This window comes from Tamandua tetradactyla, chromosome 4 (assembly GCF_023851605.1).
Source record: "Tamandua tetradactyla isolate mTamTet1 chromosome 4, mTamTet1.pri, whole genome shotgun sequence".
NCBI lineage: Eukaryota > Metazoa > Chordata > Mammalia > Pilosa > Myrmecophagidae > Tamandua > Tamandua tetradactyla.
The window spans coordinates 117,406,610-117,423,035 of NC_135330.1; the positions used below are offsets into that span (position 1 = coordinate 117,406,610).

At 35.4% G+C, this 16,426-nt stretch overlaps 1 protein-coding gene across 2 annotated transcripts in view; it reads left to right on the plus strand.

Moving 5' to 3' along the window:
- Positions 1-16,426, plus strand: part of VWA8 (von Willebrand factor A domain containing 8) — a 631,595-nt gene that overhangs the window by 189,966 nt on the left and 425,203 nt on the right. For both annotated transcript variants that reach the window (XM_077158362.1, XM_077158361.1), the window contains exons 11-12: positions 2,334-2,468; positions 2,558-2,635. In XM_077158362.1, the coding sequence (XP_077014477.1) occupies positions 2,334-2,468; positions 2,558-2,635 (213 nt within the window). The remainder of the gene's footprint in view (positions 1-2,333; positions 2,469-2,557; positions 2,636-16,426) is intronic.

The following is a 16,426-nucleotide window of genomic DNA, read 5'->3' on the forward strand; positions in this document are numbered from 1 at the left end:
AATAGGAAGTTAATCCAAAATGGGTGTAGAGTTTTGGGAGATGAATAATTTTAGTAATGAAAGGTGGTGAGGGTACCTCAATATAGTGAATACGATTAATCCCACTGAATGGTATGCTTGGGAATGGTTGAGGTGGGAATGTTTATGTTGTTTATATATTCCCACAATTAAAAAGAATAGAACAGGTTAGCAAATGATGGTGTATACATATGATCGAATATTGTGCTGCTACAAAAAGGAATAAGGTTGTGAGGCATGCCACATTGTGAATGAATCTGTGGGACATTTGGTGAGGCAAAATGAACCAAAAACAGATGAGCAATTATTGTACGTTCTCCTTAAAAAAAATGCTTTTAAGAAAACAGGGGCTCAGATTGTAAGCTCTTATAGCAGTCACATGTAGTCCAGAGTGGTAATTATTACTTCTGGATTTTGAGAGGCCGTTTTATATATGTATAAGCTGGTATTTAGAGATGAGAACAAAGCTGACCAGGGCAGGATTGAGGTAATTCAGAATGCAGGGGTGAGGAAGACATTGTTTATACTGTAGAACTTCACCTACTCTTTTAAACTAAAAGAAGAAAGATTTATTTTGTCTGGAACATAAATTATCTGTAACACATAATCTAGCTCATCCTGTCTGGATAGCTCACTTAAACAATCAAAACACAGGGAGCCCAGAATAAGAATGAGGGCCTTTAATACTGTGTAGTTTAATGCAATGCCTGGCTACTCCTAGAATATATTAAGCAGATGATCAGAAAGTATTGACAAAGTCCCTTGAGGGATAGGAGAAAAAATATGAAACTATTATACTTTACCACTGGGGAAACCCCTGGTAGTACTGTGTCAAACATTAGGGACACCCCAATCGATAGAGCAAGCCCTTGATCTTGAGGCTTGCTCTGTGTATGTAGTGGAGAAACTTAGCCTACTTAAAGGCAAACCTAAGAGTTACTTCTGAAGAACCTTTTTTGTTACTCACATGTGGCCTCATTTTCTCTAAGTCCAACTCTGCAAGTGAAATCATTGCTCTCTTCCCTACATGGGACATGATACCCAGGGACTCTACTGGGACATGTACCAGTAGAGTTGAGAGGCTACACTGGAGGTCACTCTCATACAAGCTTCAGAAGACGCTGCTACCTGTCATATCTTGCCAAATCCCAACCAAAACTATTCCAGCCAATCGTAAAGAATATCTAGTACAATATATGATTCTACAAAGGTTCCATGCACTAGGGTAACTTTCTAGAAACCTACAATTTGGCTTCTGGGAAAATCAAGTCATGTGCTGGCCTATGAGAGCCTTTTTTACTATGAGTCCCTGGTAAGTGATTTCAAGCATATTTTAGCCACTAGGGAATTCTCTTTTCAAATAAAATATTTCTTAGCTACATGAAATGGTTAAAAGAAGAGCTGTTCTGGTTTTAATCATTGTTTAAAGAGGAGAATGATATATGATTGTAGAGGCCTATTTGCCTGCTCTGCCTTCCTTTTTCCTAACCCTTTCTTTGAGGGTCCTAAGATGACTCCAAGAGGTCATGGTAAACTAGTACTCTGTGAAACACAGCTTGAAAAACACTGACTTCAGCAAGTTGTTTGTGAACATAGGAAAGAGTAAGTGCTTGCTTTCTTATGTTGTCATAGAGCAAACATTCATAATAGGCTTTTGTTTATTTAACATTATATTATTAATATTTATATACTTTACTGTATTTATTCATTCATATTTAACATGACCAAGTCCAGCATCTTCATCATAGTATGGCTATCCTTCCCTGATATGGCCTCCAGGAGACTAACAAGAAATCAGAGAAGTAGATGTGAAGGAAGGGAGGAGAGATTTTAAGCGCAAATGCTTCTGAAAGGTGAACTAAGAAAAACAAAGACGGATTTGTGGGCATGCATTTTAGAAATCAGGGGGTCATTGGTGATTTTAGAGTCTCGGGGGACTGACTTTAAATGCAGCACTTACTGCTACATTTGGAAAAATCTCTTAATTCTCATTTGGAAAAAAACTCTTAATTCTCTAGTAGTAACATTTGTTATTACAAGTTATAAATAGTATGAAAATGACATTATTTTGGTGAAAATGTTTGAGAGTATGGAGATTTAATTTTAGTATGATTGTTGATTTGGAAATTTATTGATAATTAGTATTAGATCTGTGAATGAATAAGGAATTGTTGCTCTATTGAAAGTATCAGTAACAGTGTAGAATTGAATTTTTCAAGGAATTAGTGGGGGTTTTTAAATATCACCTGTGTGCTTTAAGTTACTAATATTTTGAGAAAAACATATGCATACTATATTTACCTCTTTAATTATAGGTGCCAGCTGGGACCAGACCACTGAGTCAGACTTGTGCATCAGACCATTTCATACAGACTTTAAGCCATAAACAACTCCTTGCTGAAATGATGCAGTCTCATATGGTTAAGGACATATGCTTAATTGGAGGAAAAGTAAGAATGGCAGCATTACTGTAAACTTCTTTTTTCCTGCCTTTTGGTTATTTTGACTTATCCCTTGATGGCTGTGTTTCCATTTGTAGGGTTGTGGAAAAACAGTTATTTCTAAGAAATTTGCTGATACCTTGGGATACAGCATAGAACCTATCATGCTCTATCAGGTATGATGTTCATTTTTAGCACTTAGACTATAAACATGTACATTTGGACCAGCATTCTAGGTGTCTCTCCTATTAAGTTATGACCAGTTAAATCATCAGTGTAGATAAATAACTGGAACAGCAATTTACATTACAGTTTAATTATAATTACTTGGAGCTTTTAAAAGTACATTCTGGGATGTCTGACAGGCACAGCATAATAGTGTTTATTTTTCCAGAGGGAGATGTGCGCAGACACAAACACACACACAACCATTTAATAGTAATTTGGAAATCTAAACAAAATGAGTTTTGGTTGCAGTAGGAGATGATAAGTTTTTTGCTGAATAGACTATTTTGGTTGGTGTATGTTGTATATAATATGATAAAATAGTAAATTTACAGCTGTTGTTCTGACAGGATTAAATTTTCTATCATCTAATTTTTGTAATGATCTCATCTAAAATATCTTTATCCTGCTAACTTCTTGACTATATATGTTGGTCCTTGCCCATTATGATACCTTCTTTCTTCTAACAAAGTCTCTGTTTTTATTCTTTGAATGAAAGTCATTTTGGAAGTGAATGTGATAGTATGTACTTTAATTTTAGAGTGTACTTGTTTCAGGTTTTTAGTGTATCCTTTGATTAAACTTTTTAATTGTTTATGACCCTAAATATATTTGTCTTAAAAATATTCTTATTTTTTTTAAGTGGCATTTAAACTAGCTACTTTTTATAACCTTAGATCATGGAAATTTTTGCTAGTAGCTCATATTTCAAATGATTCTGTTGAGAAGATTCTGTTCATGTTGCTTGAAGGTAAATTTGTGCTTAAGGTTGAATTGGCCAGAATTTAGAAGGAATTGGAATCACATGAAACTAGTAACTTCTTGGCTCCAAGGATAAGAATTTATTGTAAAGGTACATGTGCAGATTCTTCCTGAAGTTAATTTTTTTCTGTCTTCTGAATAGCTTAATTTGTTCAGAGCACTAAGACTGTGAGTTGAATTGAAAAATGGTTTTGGACACAAAACAGAAACCATCCTGCTTTGTATAAAGCTATGGTGGATCCATACCTCTACTGTTTTGTAGTTTTCCTTATTATCTTTCAAGAAAGACAGGATAGAGTTTGAAAAGGAGGTAAAGGTAATTATAATTAATCAATTGAAGGGCTTAGAAGATTCAAATACTCTAGTCTAAAAAAGATGAAATATAAGAAAAAGCATGTTATTCAAGTTTATGAATTCAGGAAGCATATGAATTATGGTGAAGACATTTAAACTAGTAGTGATACCCTAAGTATTGAAAGATAAACATGTTAGGAAAGGAAAATGAACTACATTGAACATCAAATGGCAAGTCTTGGAACACACAGAAAATACATTTTGCAATGAGTTTTTTAAGAAATTAGTTCTAGGTCTACTGGAAAATTTTACATAAATAAGGATATTTGGGGGTATCTCTAGCTTTATTAAAGATATCATAAAGAATACCCTGCATAATCTTACATAATCAGTCTTCCTGGGGGCTTTGTGAGAGATTGGAATGTAAGTTGGCTCAGTATGCTAGTTCCTCTGTCTGTAACTTACACAGCTCATGGTAAAATTAGTCTGAGGAGGGGCACTTCATCATCTTACCTATTCACTATCATCCCTCTAATTTTCGATGAAAAAGTTTTTCTACTAAGCAGTGGGGGAAAAAACCAAAATCATCAATATATTTTGCATAATAGGTTTAATTTTATAATAAATATTTTATATTATATTTTGAGAAGGATAAATGTAAGTATAATTTACCTTTCCAGGTGCCATTGCTTTGAAATCAAGTGGAGAAGACCTTTTGGAGTCTTTTTTTTCTCATTGACTCCATCCCAACTTATTAGTAGTGTTATTTATAAAGTTGTGTACATGAATATTTTCTTCATGTTAAAGAAAAAAACAACTACCATGGTAAAGTAAGCTGTAGACAATTTGTGCCTCATCAAGTTTTTCAAAGAGTGCTGTTTGTATAGTTAGTTTATGGTTATTTTAAATTGTAGAGGTAAGTTAGCCCAAGAGCATATGCTTGAGAGGTGGAATTTATGGTCATCTTATCCTGCTTCTGTCCACTAAGGGAGGAACCAAGCAAGATTGTGTGTAGATCTGTCAATTCAGATCTCTCAGCCCCACTGAAAAACCATCCAAAGTATTCTGCCATTGAGGTAGTTATCTTAATATGAGTAAGAATTAGTTTAAGAGGCTGAGAACAGGCTTTCATATATATTTTTGGAAGGTGACACTAAGTTCACAAGAAGATTACTTTATTTAATGATTTTACTTTCCTGGTTAGTATGTTGATGGATGGATGAACAAGGGATGGAAGATGCTACCTTTAAAGTTTATGGCAGGCCATTCTATTCCTTGATACAGTTCTGAGTTATGAAGTCAGTCTCTTCTAGTTTCTGCCACAGAATAAGGTCATTTAATCATAATCTTATTAATCTTCTATCTGAATAACATGGTTATGGTAATTGAAAGACAAACCTTTCCCATAAGAATATTTTGTATATCCTTTGCACATATGCTCTCTCACTTGCACATGTACAGTAAGGACTGGGAAAATTGGTGCAGACATACAGTAAGGATTGGGAAAATTGGTGCAGACATAAGCAAACTAATCACATGTTCTGAAAACTTTTTTTTTTTTTTTTCCTATTTTGCTTTTCTGTTCATTAAGCTTTAAAGAAATGTCTGGGAGAAAAGTGGCTCCTGGAAGTATAAACTTTGGAAAGGGATTGAGAAATATAATACCTGTAGCATGTTTTTTTAGGTGAGTTTGTTTATTTGTCACTCCGTATCGTTTCCTTCCATGAGCTGGATCAAAGCGTACTGGGCATAGTATGGAGATTTGCAGATATTGTAATCTGTTAATCAATTGGCTTTCATAATAGAAACCAAGATGCTAGGGTCCGTATTGCAGTATTTTACTCAGATTACGTATTTATTAGCAAAGCATATTGATCTCTCTGGCACAGAGGAACTAAGTTAATAGAACTAAAAATTGAGTTTGGTTTTGTAAATAATATAATCCACGTCAATGAGAAAAGTTCCACAGGTTTGACTCAATATAGACAATTCAGTGGGAATAAGTGACCTAACATCTATATTCCTAGAAGATGTAGTGACTTCCCTGTTATTTGTACATACATAAAGTGACACTTAATCTGTGGGTTTTGGCTTATTTTTAGACTTGGCAGCTTTTAGAACTGAATTTCATATGAAGAAAAAGAAAAACAGAACGTTAACACAAATTTGTGGCAGTATGTAAAAATAAGTTTTATAATAGGCTATAAAATTTTAAATCATTTGGCTTAAATGTTAGGTTAGATTCTTTTAACTGGTTATTCTTTTTTTAATATTGAAGCCAGTGGTTTTATAGTACTAACGAAATACAAGTTGTTATTCTTTATTTTCACAACCAGATAAGGTCAGATTTCCAGATTTCTTTCTTTCTTTTTACATCATCGTAAGTGGCACCAGATCTGAGATCTCTCTTACTTTTAAGCTGTAGGTGGATTAAAAACCAAGTCAGATCCAATAAAAAATACCTAATATGTTTGGGGAATTTTACTGAAAATAATCACTATATAAAACATGTTGAAGTCTTAGGATCATCTTTGGTTTATTTCCTAACTTTTTCTTCCTACATCTAAACTCAAACCAAGTCCTTTTCTCCCTCTTCCCTCTAATCTTCAGTCTTCACTTCCTGTAGATTCGAATGTTGTGGAAATACCTTTCCTTCTTTTAGAGTCTCTTTTGTTTTCATTGCTGTATGTATTAGATTCATTACTTTGTTTCTTATCTTTCCCTCTGATTTTGTACTTTCTCCTTGCTTGAAGATTCAAGGTTTCTGTATTAGTTTAAATGATTAATAGTCAATCTTAGAAACTGCTTGTCTATATAATTCTGTAGCTTACCCTGTTTTCTTGTTTGTTTATTTTCCTATAATCTGTCCTGCTTTTATCTCCTTAAATGTATGTATTTATTATAGATAATATTTAGTGAGCTCATCTTTTTTTTTTAATTTTTATTGACGACTCTTCACACATACAGTCCATACATAGTATACAATCAGTGACTCACAATATCATTACATAGTTGTATATTCATCACCATGATCATTTTTAGAACATTTGCATCACTCCAGGAAAATAAATAAAAAGGAAAAACTCATACATCCCATACCTCTTGCCCCTCCCTCTTATTAACCACTAATATTTCAGTCTACCCAATTTACTTTACCCCCTATTATTTATTTATTTATTATCTATCCTTTTTTACTCATCTGTCCATACCCTGGATAAATGGAGCATCAGACACAAGCTTTCCACAATCACATGGTCACATAGCAAAGTCATACTATTACACAGTCGTTCTCAAGAATCAAGGCCCCCAGAACACAACTAAACAATGTCAGGTACTTCCCCCTAACCAATCCAATACATCATAAGCTACAAAGGGGGTATCTATATAATACATAAGAATAACCTCCAGAGTACCCTCTCAACTCTGTTTGAAATCTCTCAGCCACTGAAGCTTTTATTTGTTCCATTTCTCTCTTCCCCCTTTTGGTCAAAAAGACTTTCTGAATCCCATACTGCCAGATCCCGGCTCATCCCAGGAGTTGTGGGACACATTGCCAGGGAGAATTACTCCCCTGGGAATTCTGTCCCATGTAGGGGGAGTGGACAGTGAGTTCACCTGCCAAGTTGGTTTAGAGAGAGAGGCCGCAACTGAGCAACAAAAAAAGGATCTCTGGGGGTGACTCTTAGGCATAATTTTAAGCACGTTTAGCCTATCTTTTGCAGGAATAAGTTTCAGAGGGGTGAACACCAAGATCAAGGGCTCATCCTATTGATTTGGTTGTCCTCCCTGCTTGCAAACTGAACTGAAAGCAAGGACACAAATGGACGTTTGCACATTAATGTTTATAGCGGAATTATTTATGATTGCCAAGAGATAGAAACAGCCCAAATATCCATCAACTGATGAGCAGCTAAACAAGGTGTGGTATATACATATGATGGAATATTACTCAGCTGTGAGATAGAATAAAGTCATAAAGCATGTAACAATGTGGACGAACCTTGAGGACATTATGCTGAGTGAAATTAGCCTGAGACAAAAGGACAAATACTATGTGGTCTCACTAATATGTACTAACATTAATGAGTGGACTTTGAGAGTTGAAGTTATGAAGAGGTTATTAGGAGATAAAAATAGGATTAGAGATTGGACTTTTGGTGCTGAAGAAATACAGATTGTGAACAGGACTGGCTGTAAAAATTCAGAAATGGATAGCACAATACTACCTGGTTGTAGCACAATAATATAAGTACACTGAATGAAGCTGAATGTGAGTATGATTGAGGGAGAAGGACTTGGGACATGTATGAAATGAGAAGGAGAGAGAGAGGATGAAGACTGAGACCTTTTACCTTAGGAATGTTGAAAGTGGACATGGTAGTGATTAAATGTACAAATAAAAAAGCATTTTTGCATGAGGGAGAACAAATGAATGAGAACAGTGCAAAGTATTGAAAATGGATGGCATACAAGAAAAAGTACAATCAAAGCTTGGGTCTGTAATCAACAGTAGCATTGTAATATGCTTCCGCTGAATGTAACAAAGGCATTATGACAAAACTAAATATCAGTAGGCAGGGGGCATGGGGAAGGTATGGATTCTTTGTGGAGAAAAAGGAAATGTCTTCATATAGATTATGGTGGCAAAGTCATGTCTATTTACTCAGGTTGAATTGTAAGATGTGCGAATAAAATTGTTTAAAAATGAACACAGAGAAACAAGTACTAAAGAAAATGCAGAGAGAGATGTACCTATTCACTGTTGGTAGGGAAACTGAGAGGTGCAGCCACTTGGAGGGTTCCTCTGGGAGCTGGGGGTGGGGTTGTCGTGTTATCCTTCAAACCCATTGCTCAGTATATGCCTGGAGGAACTGAGTGTGGGGACACAAATGAACATTTGCACATTGATGTTTATGGCAGCAGTGTTCTGGATGGAGATGGCCTAAGAATACAAAGACTGAGGAATGTAAGGGGGAACTGGGATGTATAGATGCAACAGACTACTGAGCAGCAAGATGGAATAAAGTTGTGAGGCATGTAATTAGGTGAATGAACCTTAAGGACTGTGTGTTGATTGAAATGGCTGAAACAAATGAACAAAAAACCAAATATTATCATGCCTCACTTATATAGACTAACTATAATATAAAAACTCAGTGAACCGAAATTCAGAGCATGGATTATCAGGTTGGGGCCTATTATCAAGGGTCCTAGATTGCAAGCTTTTATAGCAGTCACATATATTCAGGAGTTGTGACTGTTATTTCTCCTTAAATAGTTTTTGTTTTCTCACATAGAATGACTTTCATAAGGCTAACCAAGAAGTTGCCTACCTCAACTCCTTCAAGTTTGTTTATTATAACATTTATTTTCAGAAAGCAATGTATATTATTGATTACATCAGAACTTTAGAATGGTAGACTTGAGCCATCCTTTTCAAGCCTCAGGCCTACAACAAGCTTCTATATCCTGTTTTTTTTTTGTTTGTTTGTTTGTTTTGTTTTTTTTTAGTTTCTCTTTATGCTGTTTTATCTCCTGCCTTCTTTATGGAGAATATATTTCAAAACTTATTCCAGTTCATCAAAGTATACAGTTTGGTGCCTAAAAAATTTGCACAATAAAATGAGTCTTTTAATTTGCAGAGGTATTTTTATCATAGGAGAATCAATATCTACTTGTAATGTTCTTTGTCATAATTTGTTAAATCAATGAAATTATAACACATGATAGTATTATTCATTGTAGTGAAACATGAATTTTGCATCTTGTTTGGAACAGTTAATATGTTTCATCAGGATACTAATGAGCAGGTGGCAATTCCCCACATGGAATTTTACAAATTAATTTGGAAAGCCACACGCTATAGCCCTTACCCCAGGAAGTTGCTTCACAAATGTACTTTATTGAAGACGATAGCATGTGGGTGACTGTAATATATCACCACTATTGGAAGATATTATCCAAACTTATTACCAACAAATTCTAAGTTTCTGTTAAACTTGCCTATTAGTGTCACACTACTGCTTCAGAACATCTCTTCATTTTATAATAAATAATGAAGAAATCTTACACAATTAGTTTAATCTCTTTCCTTATCACTTATTTAGCTCAATATAGCACTTGTGCTTTATTTTTATTTTCATGTAAAAATACCATGAACTTTGCTATCTGTATCTCCCAGCTTCAAAAGAAAAGTGGGGCTTCTTCAGAATATCTTTTGAATGTAAATTTCATGCCTCAAGTGAAAGCTAGTTGCTATATGTAGAAGTAATATAGTTTTATAGAATATAGCTAAATTACTTAAATAAAAAAGCCATTCTCTTGCTTCCAGACATGGAAAGATATCCTGCAAATACATAATTTAAACACTAGGTCAAACTGAGAAACATGGTAATTATAGTGGGTAGGTTTTGTGAAAATTTCTAAAAAAAATACAAATCGCTTATCACTTTCTTTTTTTTTTTAGTCATGTGTACAAGGTATAATTCACACAGAGTAAAATTTAATCACTTTTGACAAACATGTTTGGTTGTATAGATACTCCCACACTTGGGATACAGGAATTTCCTATTACTTCACGCATTTCTTTGTACCCCAGCTTTGGTCCTTGGTAAACCACTGATAAGGATGGAATCCTGTCTCCCACAAAACATGTTCAAGTCCTTACCCCCAGTCTTACGGATGTGAGTCCACATGTAAACAGGATCTTTGAAGATATTCAGTTGATATGAGGCCAGACTAAATCAGGGTGAGCCTTAATCCAGTATAGCTGGACAGAAGATCGATGACCATGTCATGATGGCAGAGATTGAGTTTTGGATTGTGGGCAAACCACCACCACAGAGTTTATAGAAAACATGATCTTGCCGACAACTTGATTTTGGACTCCTGGCCTCCCATACTGTGAGAAAATAAATTCCCATTGCTTGAACCCACTAGTCTGTGAGACTTTATTACAGCAGCCCCGGCAAACTAAGACAACCATTGATCTGTTCTTTATCCCTAATTGTTTTCCCTTTTCCAAAGTGAAATCATAGAGTATCCACCCTTTTTTATTAATTTTAAAACTTTTTGTAAAAATATAGCAGCGAATAAACTCAAACATTCTTAACATATGATCATTCCATTCTACATATATAATCAGTAATTCACAATATCATCACATAGTTGCATATTTATCATCATGATAATTTCTTAGAATATTTGCATCAATTTAGAAATAGAAATAACAAGACAACAGAAAAAAATTCATATCTACCACATACCTTACCCTCCTCCCTTTCATTGCTCACTAGTATTTCAAACTAAATTTATTTTAAAATTTGTTCCCCCTATTATTTATCTTTATTCCATATGTTTTACTCGTATGTTGATAAGGTAGATAAAAGGAGCATCAGACACAAGGTTTTCACAATCACACAGTCACATTGTGAAAGCAATATCATTATACAATCATCTTCAAGAAACATGGCTACTGTAACACAGCTCTACATTTTCAGACACTTCCCTTCAGCCTCTCCATTACATCTTAACTAACAAGGTGTTTCTATTTAATGCATAAGAATAAACTCCAGGATAACCTCTTGACTCTGTTTGGAATCTCTCAGCCATTGAACACTTTATTTTTTCTCTTTTGCTCTTCCCCCTTTTGTTGAGAAGGTTTTCTCAGTCCCTTGATGCTGAGTCCCAGCTCATTCTAGAATTTCTGTCCCACATTGCCAGGAAGGTCCACACCCCTGCGAGTCATATCCCACATGGACAGGGGGAGGGCAGTGAGTTTGCTTGTTGTGTTGGCTGGAGAGAGACACCACATCTGAGCAACAAAAGAGGTTTCTCTTGAGGGTGATTCTAAGGCCTAATTATAAGAAGGCTTTGACCTATCCTTTGTGGGGTTAAGTGTCATATGAACAAACCCCAAGATTGGGAATTCAGCCTATTGCTTTGGTTGTCCCTATTGCTTGTGACATTATCAAGAATTCTCCACTTGGGGACTTGAATTTTCCCCCTTTCTCACCATTCCCCCAAGGGGACTGTTCTAGTTTGCTAGCTGCTGGAATGCAATATACCAGAAACGGAATGGCTTTTAAAAAGGGGAATTTAATGAGTTGCTAGTTTACAGTTCTAAGGCCAAGAAAATGTCCCAATTAAAACAAGTCTATAGAAATGTCCAATCAAAGGCATCCAGGGAAAAGATACCTCGGTTCAAGAAGGCCGATGAAGTTCGGGATTTCTCTCTCAAGTGAGACGGCACATGGCGAACACAGTCAGGGCTTCTCTCTCGGCTGGAAGGGCACATGGCGAATACGGCATCATCTGCTAGCTTTCTCTCCTGGCTTCCTATTTCATGAAGCTCCCTGGGAGGCGTCTTCCTTCTTCATCTCCAAAGGTTGCTGACTGGTGGACTCTCTGCTTTGTAGTGTTGCTCTCTCTGAATCTGTCCGAATCTCCAAAATGTTTCCTCTTTTATAGGACTTCAGAAACTAATCAAGACCCACTCAAATGGGTGGAGACATGTCATCCCCTAATCCAGTTTAACAACCATTCTTAACTAAATCACATCAACCAGGGAGATGATCTCATTACAGTTTCAAATATACAGTATTGAATAGGGATTATTCTACCTTTATGAAATGGGACTTATATTAAAACATGGCTTTTCTTAGGGGACATGCTTCCTTTCAAACCAGCACAGGGACTTTGCAAATACTTTTTTATTCACTGTTCAAATCACTCTGCAATTTATCATGGCATCACTCTGGACAAACCAACACAATCTCATGCCCTACTCAAGGTTCCATGTACTTATGGTATTCAATTAAGCCATCTATGTAAGTTGTATTAGGAAATGCACTAGTCAAAATATAAATTTTGTACCAAATAAACATTTTTTGCTTTAGTCTCACACATAAGTTAAAATTTTAGAATATTAATTACCATCTATTTTCAACACCCTGCAGTAAAAGACATACCTTTGTTCTTCCTCATGCAAAAACAATTTTTAAAATTTGTACATTTAGTTACAATCATTATACACTGTAGGCATTCCTAGATTATACCATCCCAGTCTTTCTTTCTTTCTCTCTTTCTTTCTGATTTCATTTGTGCCCCAGACCTCCTCCTTCTGTCATTCTCACATTCAGCTTCATTCAGTGTTCTAACATAATTGTATTACAGTTAGGTAGTATTGTGCTATCCATTTCTGAATTTTTACAATCAGTCCTTTTGCACAATCTGTATCCCTTCAGCTCCAATTATGTAATATCTTACCCTATTTCTAACTCCTGATGGTCTCTGTTACCAGTGAAATTCTCCAGGTTTATTCGCTAATGTCAGTTCATATCAGTGCAACCATACAGTAATTGTCCTTTTGTTTCTGGCTAATCACACTCAGCATAATGTCCTTAAGGTCCATCCATGTTGCTACATACTTCATAACTTTATTCTGTCTTACAGGTGCATAATATCCATCGCATGTACATACCACAGCTCGTTTAGCCACTTGTCTGTTGATGGACATTTTGCCTGTTTCCATCTCTTTGCAATTGTAAATAATGCTGCTATAAACATTGGTGTGCAAATGTCCGTTTGTATTCTTGTCCTCATGTCCTCTGAGTAGATACCTAGCAATGATATTGCCGGGTCATATGGCAATTCTACACTTAGCTTCCTGAGGACCCGCCAAACTGCCTTCCGCAGTGGTTGTACCATTTGACATTCCCGCCAGCAGTTGTTAAGTGTACCTCTTTCTCCACATCCTCTCCAGCACTTGTCGTTTTCTGTTTTATTGATAATGGCCATTCTGGTAGGTGTGAGATGATATCTCATTGTGGTTTTGATTTGCATTTCCCTAATAGGGAAGTTGAGCATCTCTTCATGTGCCTTTTGGCTATTTGTATTTCCTCTTCTGAGAAGTGTGTGTTCAAGTCTTTTGCCCATTTTGTAATTGGGCTGTTTGTCTTTTTGTTGTTGAGTTGAACAATCTCTTTATATATTCTGGATACTAGACCTTTACCTGATATATTGTTTCCAAGTATTGTCTCCCATTGTGTAGATTTCCTTTTTACTTTCTTGAAGTTCTTTGATACCCAAAAGTGTTTAATTTTGAGGAGTTCCCATTTCTTTCTTTCTTCAGTGTTCATGCTTTGGGTGGAAGGTCTAGGAAACCATCTCCTATAATAAGATTTATAAGATATTTTCCTTCATTTTTTTCTGAAAGTTTTGTGGTCTTACATCTAATATTCAGGTCTTTCACCCATTTTGAGTTAATTTTTACATAAGGTGTGAGATATGGATCCTCTTTCATTCTTTTGCATATGGATATTCAGTTCTCTGGGCACCATTTATTGAAGAGACTGTTCTGTCCCAGGTGAGTTGGTTTGGCTGCCTTATCAAAAATCAGTTGTCCATAGATGAGAGGGTCTATATCTGAACATTCTATTGAATTCCATTGGTCAGTGTATCTATCTTTATGCCAGTAACATGCTTTTTGCCACTTCATAATATGCCTTAAAGTCAGGTAGCATGAGACCTCTGACTTCATTTTTCTTTCTCAGGATACTTTTAATTATTTGGGGCACCCTCCCTTTCAGATAAATTTGGTTATTGGTTTTTCTATTTCTGAAAAGTAAGTTTCTGGGATTTTAATTGGTATTGCATTGAATCTGTAAATCAATTTAGGTAGAATTGACATTTTAACTATATTAATCTTCCAATACATGAACACGGTATGCCCTTCCCTTTATTTAGGTATTCTGTATTTCTTTTAACAATTTCTTGAAGTTTACTTTGTATAGGTCTTTTGTCTCTTTAGTTAAATTTATTCCTAAATATTTTATTCTTTTGTTTGCAATTGGAATTGGAATTTTTTTCTTGATTTCTCCCTCAGATTGTTCATTACTAGTGTATAGAAACACTACAGGTTTTTAAGTGTTGATCTTGTAACCTGCCACTTTGCTAAACTCATTTATTAGCTCTGGTAGTTTTGCTGTGGATTTTTTTGGGTTTTCGGCATATAGTATCATGTCATCTGCAAACAGTGAGAGTTTTACTTCTTCCTTTTCCAACACCATGTTGAATAACAGTTGTGATATTGGACATCCTTGTCTTGTCCCTGATCTTAGGGAGATTTCAGTTTTTCCTCATTGAGGATAATGTTAGCTGTGGGTTTTCCATATATTCCATTTATCATGTTGCAGAAGTTCCCTTCTATTCCTATCCTTTGAAGTGTTTACAACAGGAAAGGATGTTAAATTTTGTCAAATGCCTTTTCTGCATCAATCGAGATGATCATGTGGTTTTTCATCTTTGATTTGTTGATATGGTATATTACATTAATTGATTTTCTTATGTTGAACCATCGTTGCATATCTGGGATGAATCCTACTTGGTCATGCTGTATAGTTCTTTTAATGTGCTGCTGGATTCGATTTGCTAGAATTTTGCTTAGGATTTTTGCATCTATATTCATTAGAGAGATTGGCTTGTAGTTTTCTTTTCTTATAATATCTTTGTCTGGCTTTGGTATGAGGGTGATGTAGATTTTGTGGAACGAGTTAGGTAGCTTTCCCTCTTCTTCAATTTTTTTGAAGAGTTTGAGCAGGATTGGTACTTGAAGGTTTGGTAGAATTCACATGTGAAACCATCTGGTCCTGGACTTTTCTTTTTGGGGAGCTTCTTAATAACTGATTCAATTTATTTACTTGTGATTGGTTTGTTGAGGTTGTCTATTTCTTCTTGAGTCAGTGTTGGTTGTTCATGCGTTTCTAGGAAGTTGTCCATTTCATCTACATTGTCGAGTTTATTAGCATAAAGTTGTTCATAGTATCTGCTCATTAGTTCCTTTATGTCTGTGGGGTCAGTGGTTATGTCTTCTCTTCAATTTCTGATTTTATTTATTTCCATCGTCTTGCTTCTTCTTATGGTGAACCTCACTAAGGGTCCATCAATCTTATTGATTTTCTCGTAGAATCAACTTCAGGTTTTGTTGTTTTTCTCAATTGTTTTCATGTTCTCAATTTCATTTATTTCTGCTCTGCTCTTCATTTTTTCTTTCCTTTTGCTTGCTTTGGGTTAGTTTGCTGTTCTTTCTCTAGTTCTTCCAAGTGGACAGTTAATTCCTCAACTTTTACCCTTTCTTCTGTTTTGATATAGGCATTTAGGGCAATAAATTTCCCTCTTAGCAGGCTATAGCTGCATCCTATACATTTTGATATGTTGTGTTTTCATTTTCATTTGCCTTGAGATATTTACTGATTTCTCTTGTAATTTCTTCCTTGACCCACTGGTTGTTTAAGAGTCTGTTGTTGAGCCTCCATATATTTGTGAATTTTCTGGCCCTCTGCCTGTTATTGATTTTCAACTTCATTCCTTTATGATCTGAGAAAGTGTTTTTTTATGATTTCAATCTTTTAAACTTAGTTGAGACTTGCTTTGTGGCCCAGCATAGGGTCTATCCTTGAGAATAAGCCATGAGCACTTGAGATAAAGGTGTATCCTGCTGTTGTGGGGTGTAATGTTCTATAAATGTCTGTTAAGTCTAGACATTTATTGTATTATTCAAATTCTCTGTTTCTTTATTGATCCTTTGTCTAGATGTTCTGTCCATTGATGAGAGTGGGGAATTGAAGTCTCCAAGTATTATGGTAGATGTGTCTATTTCTCTTTTCAGTGTTTGCCTCATGTATTTT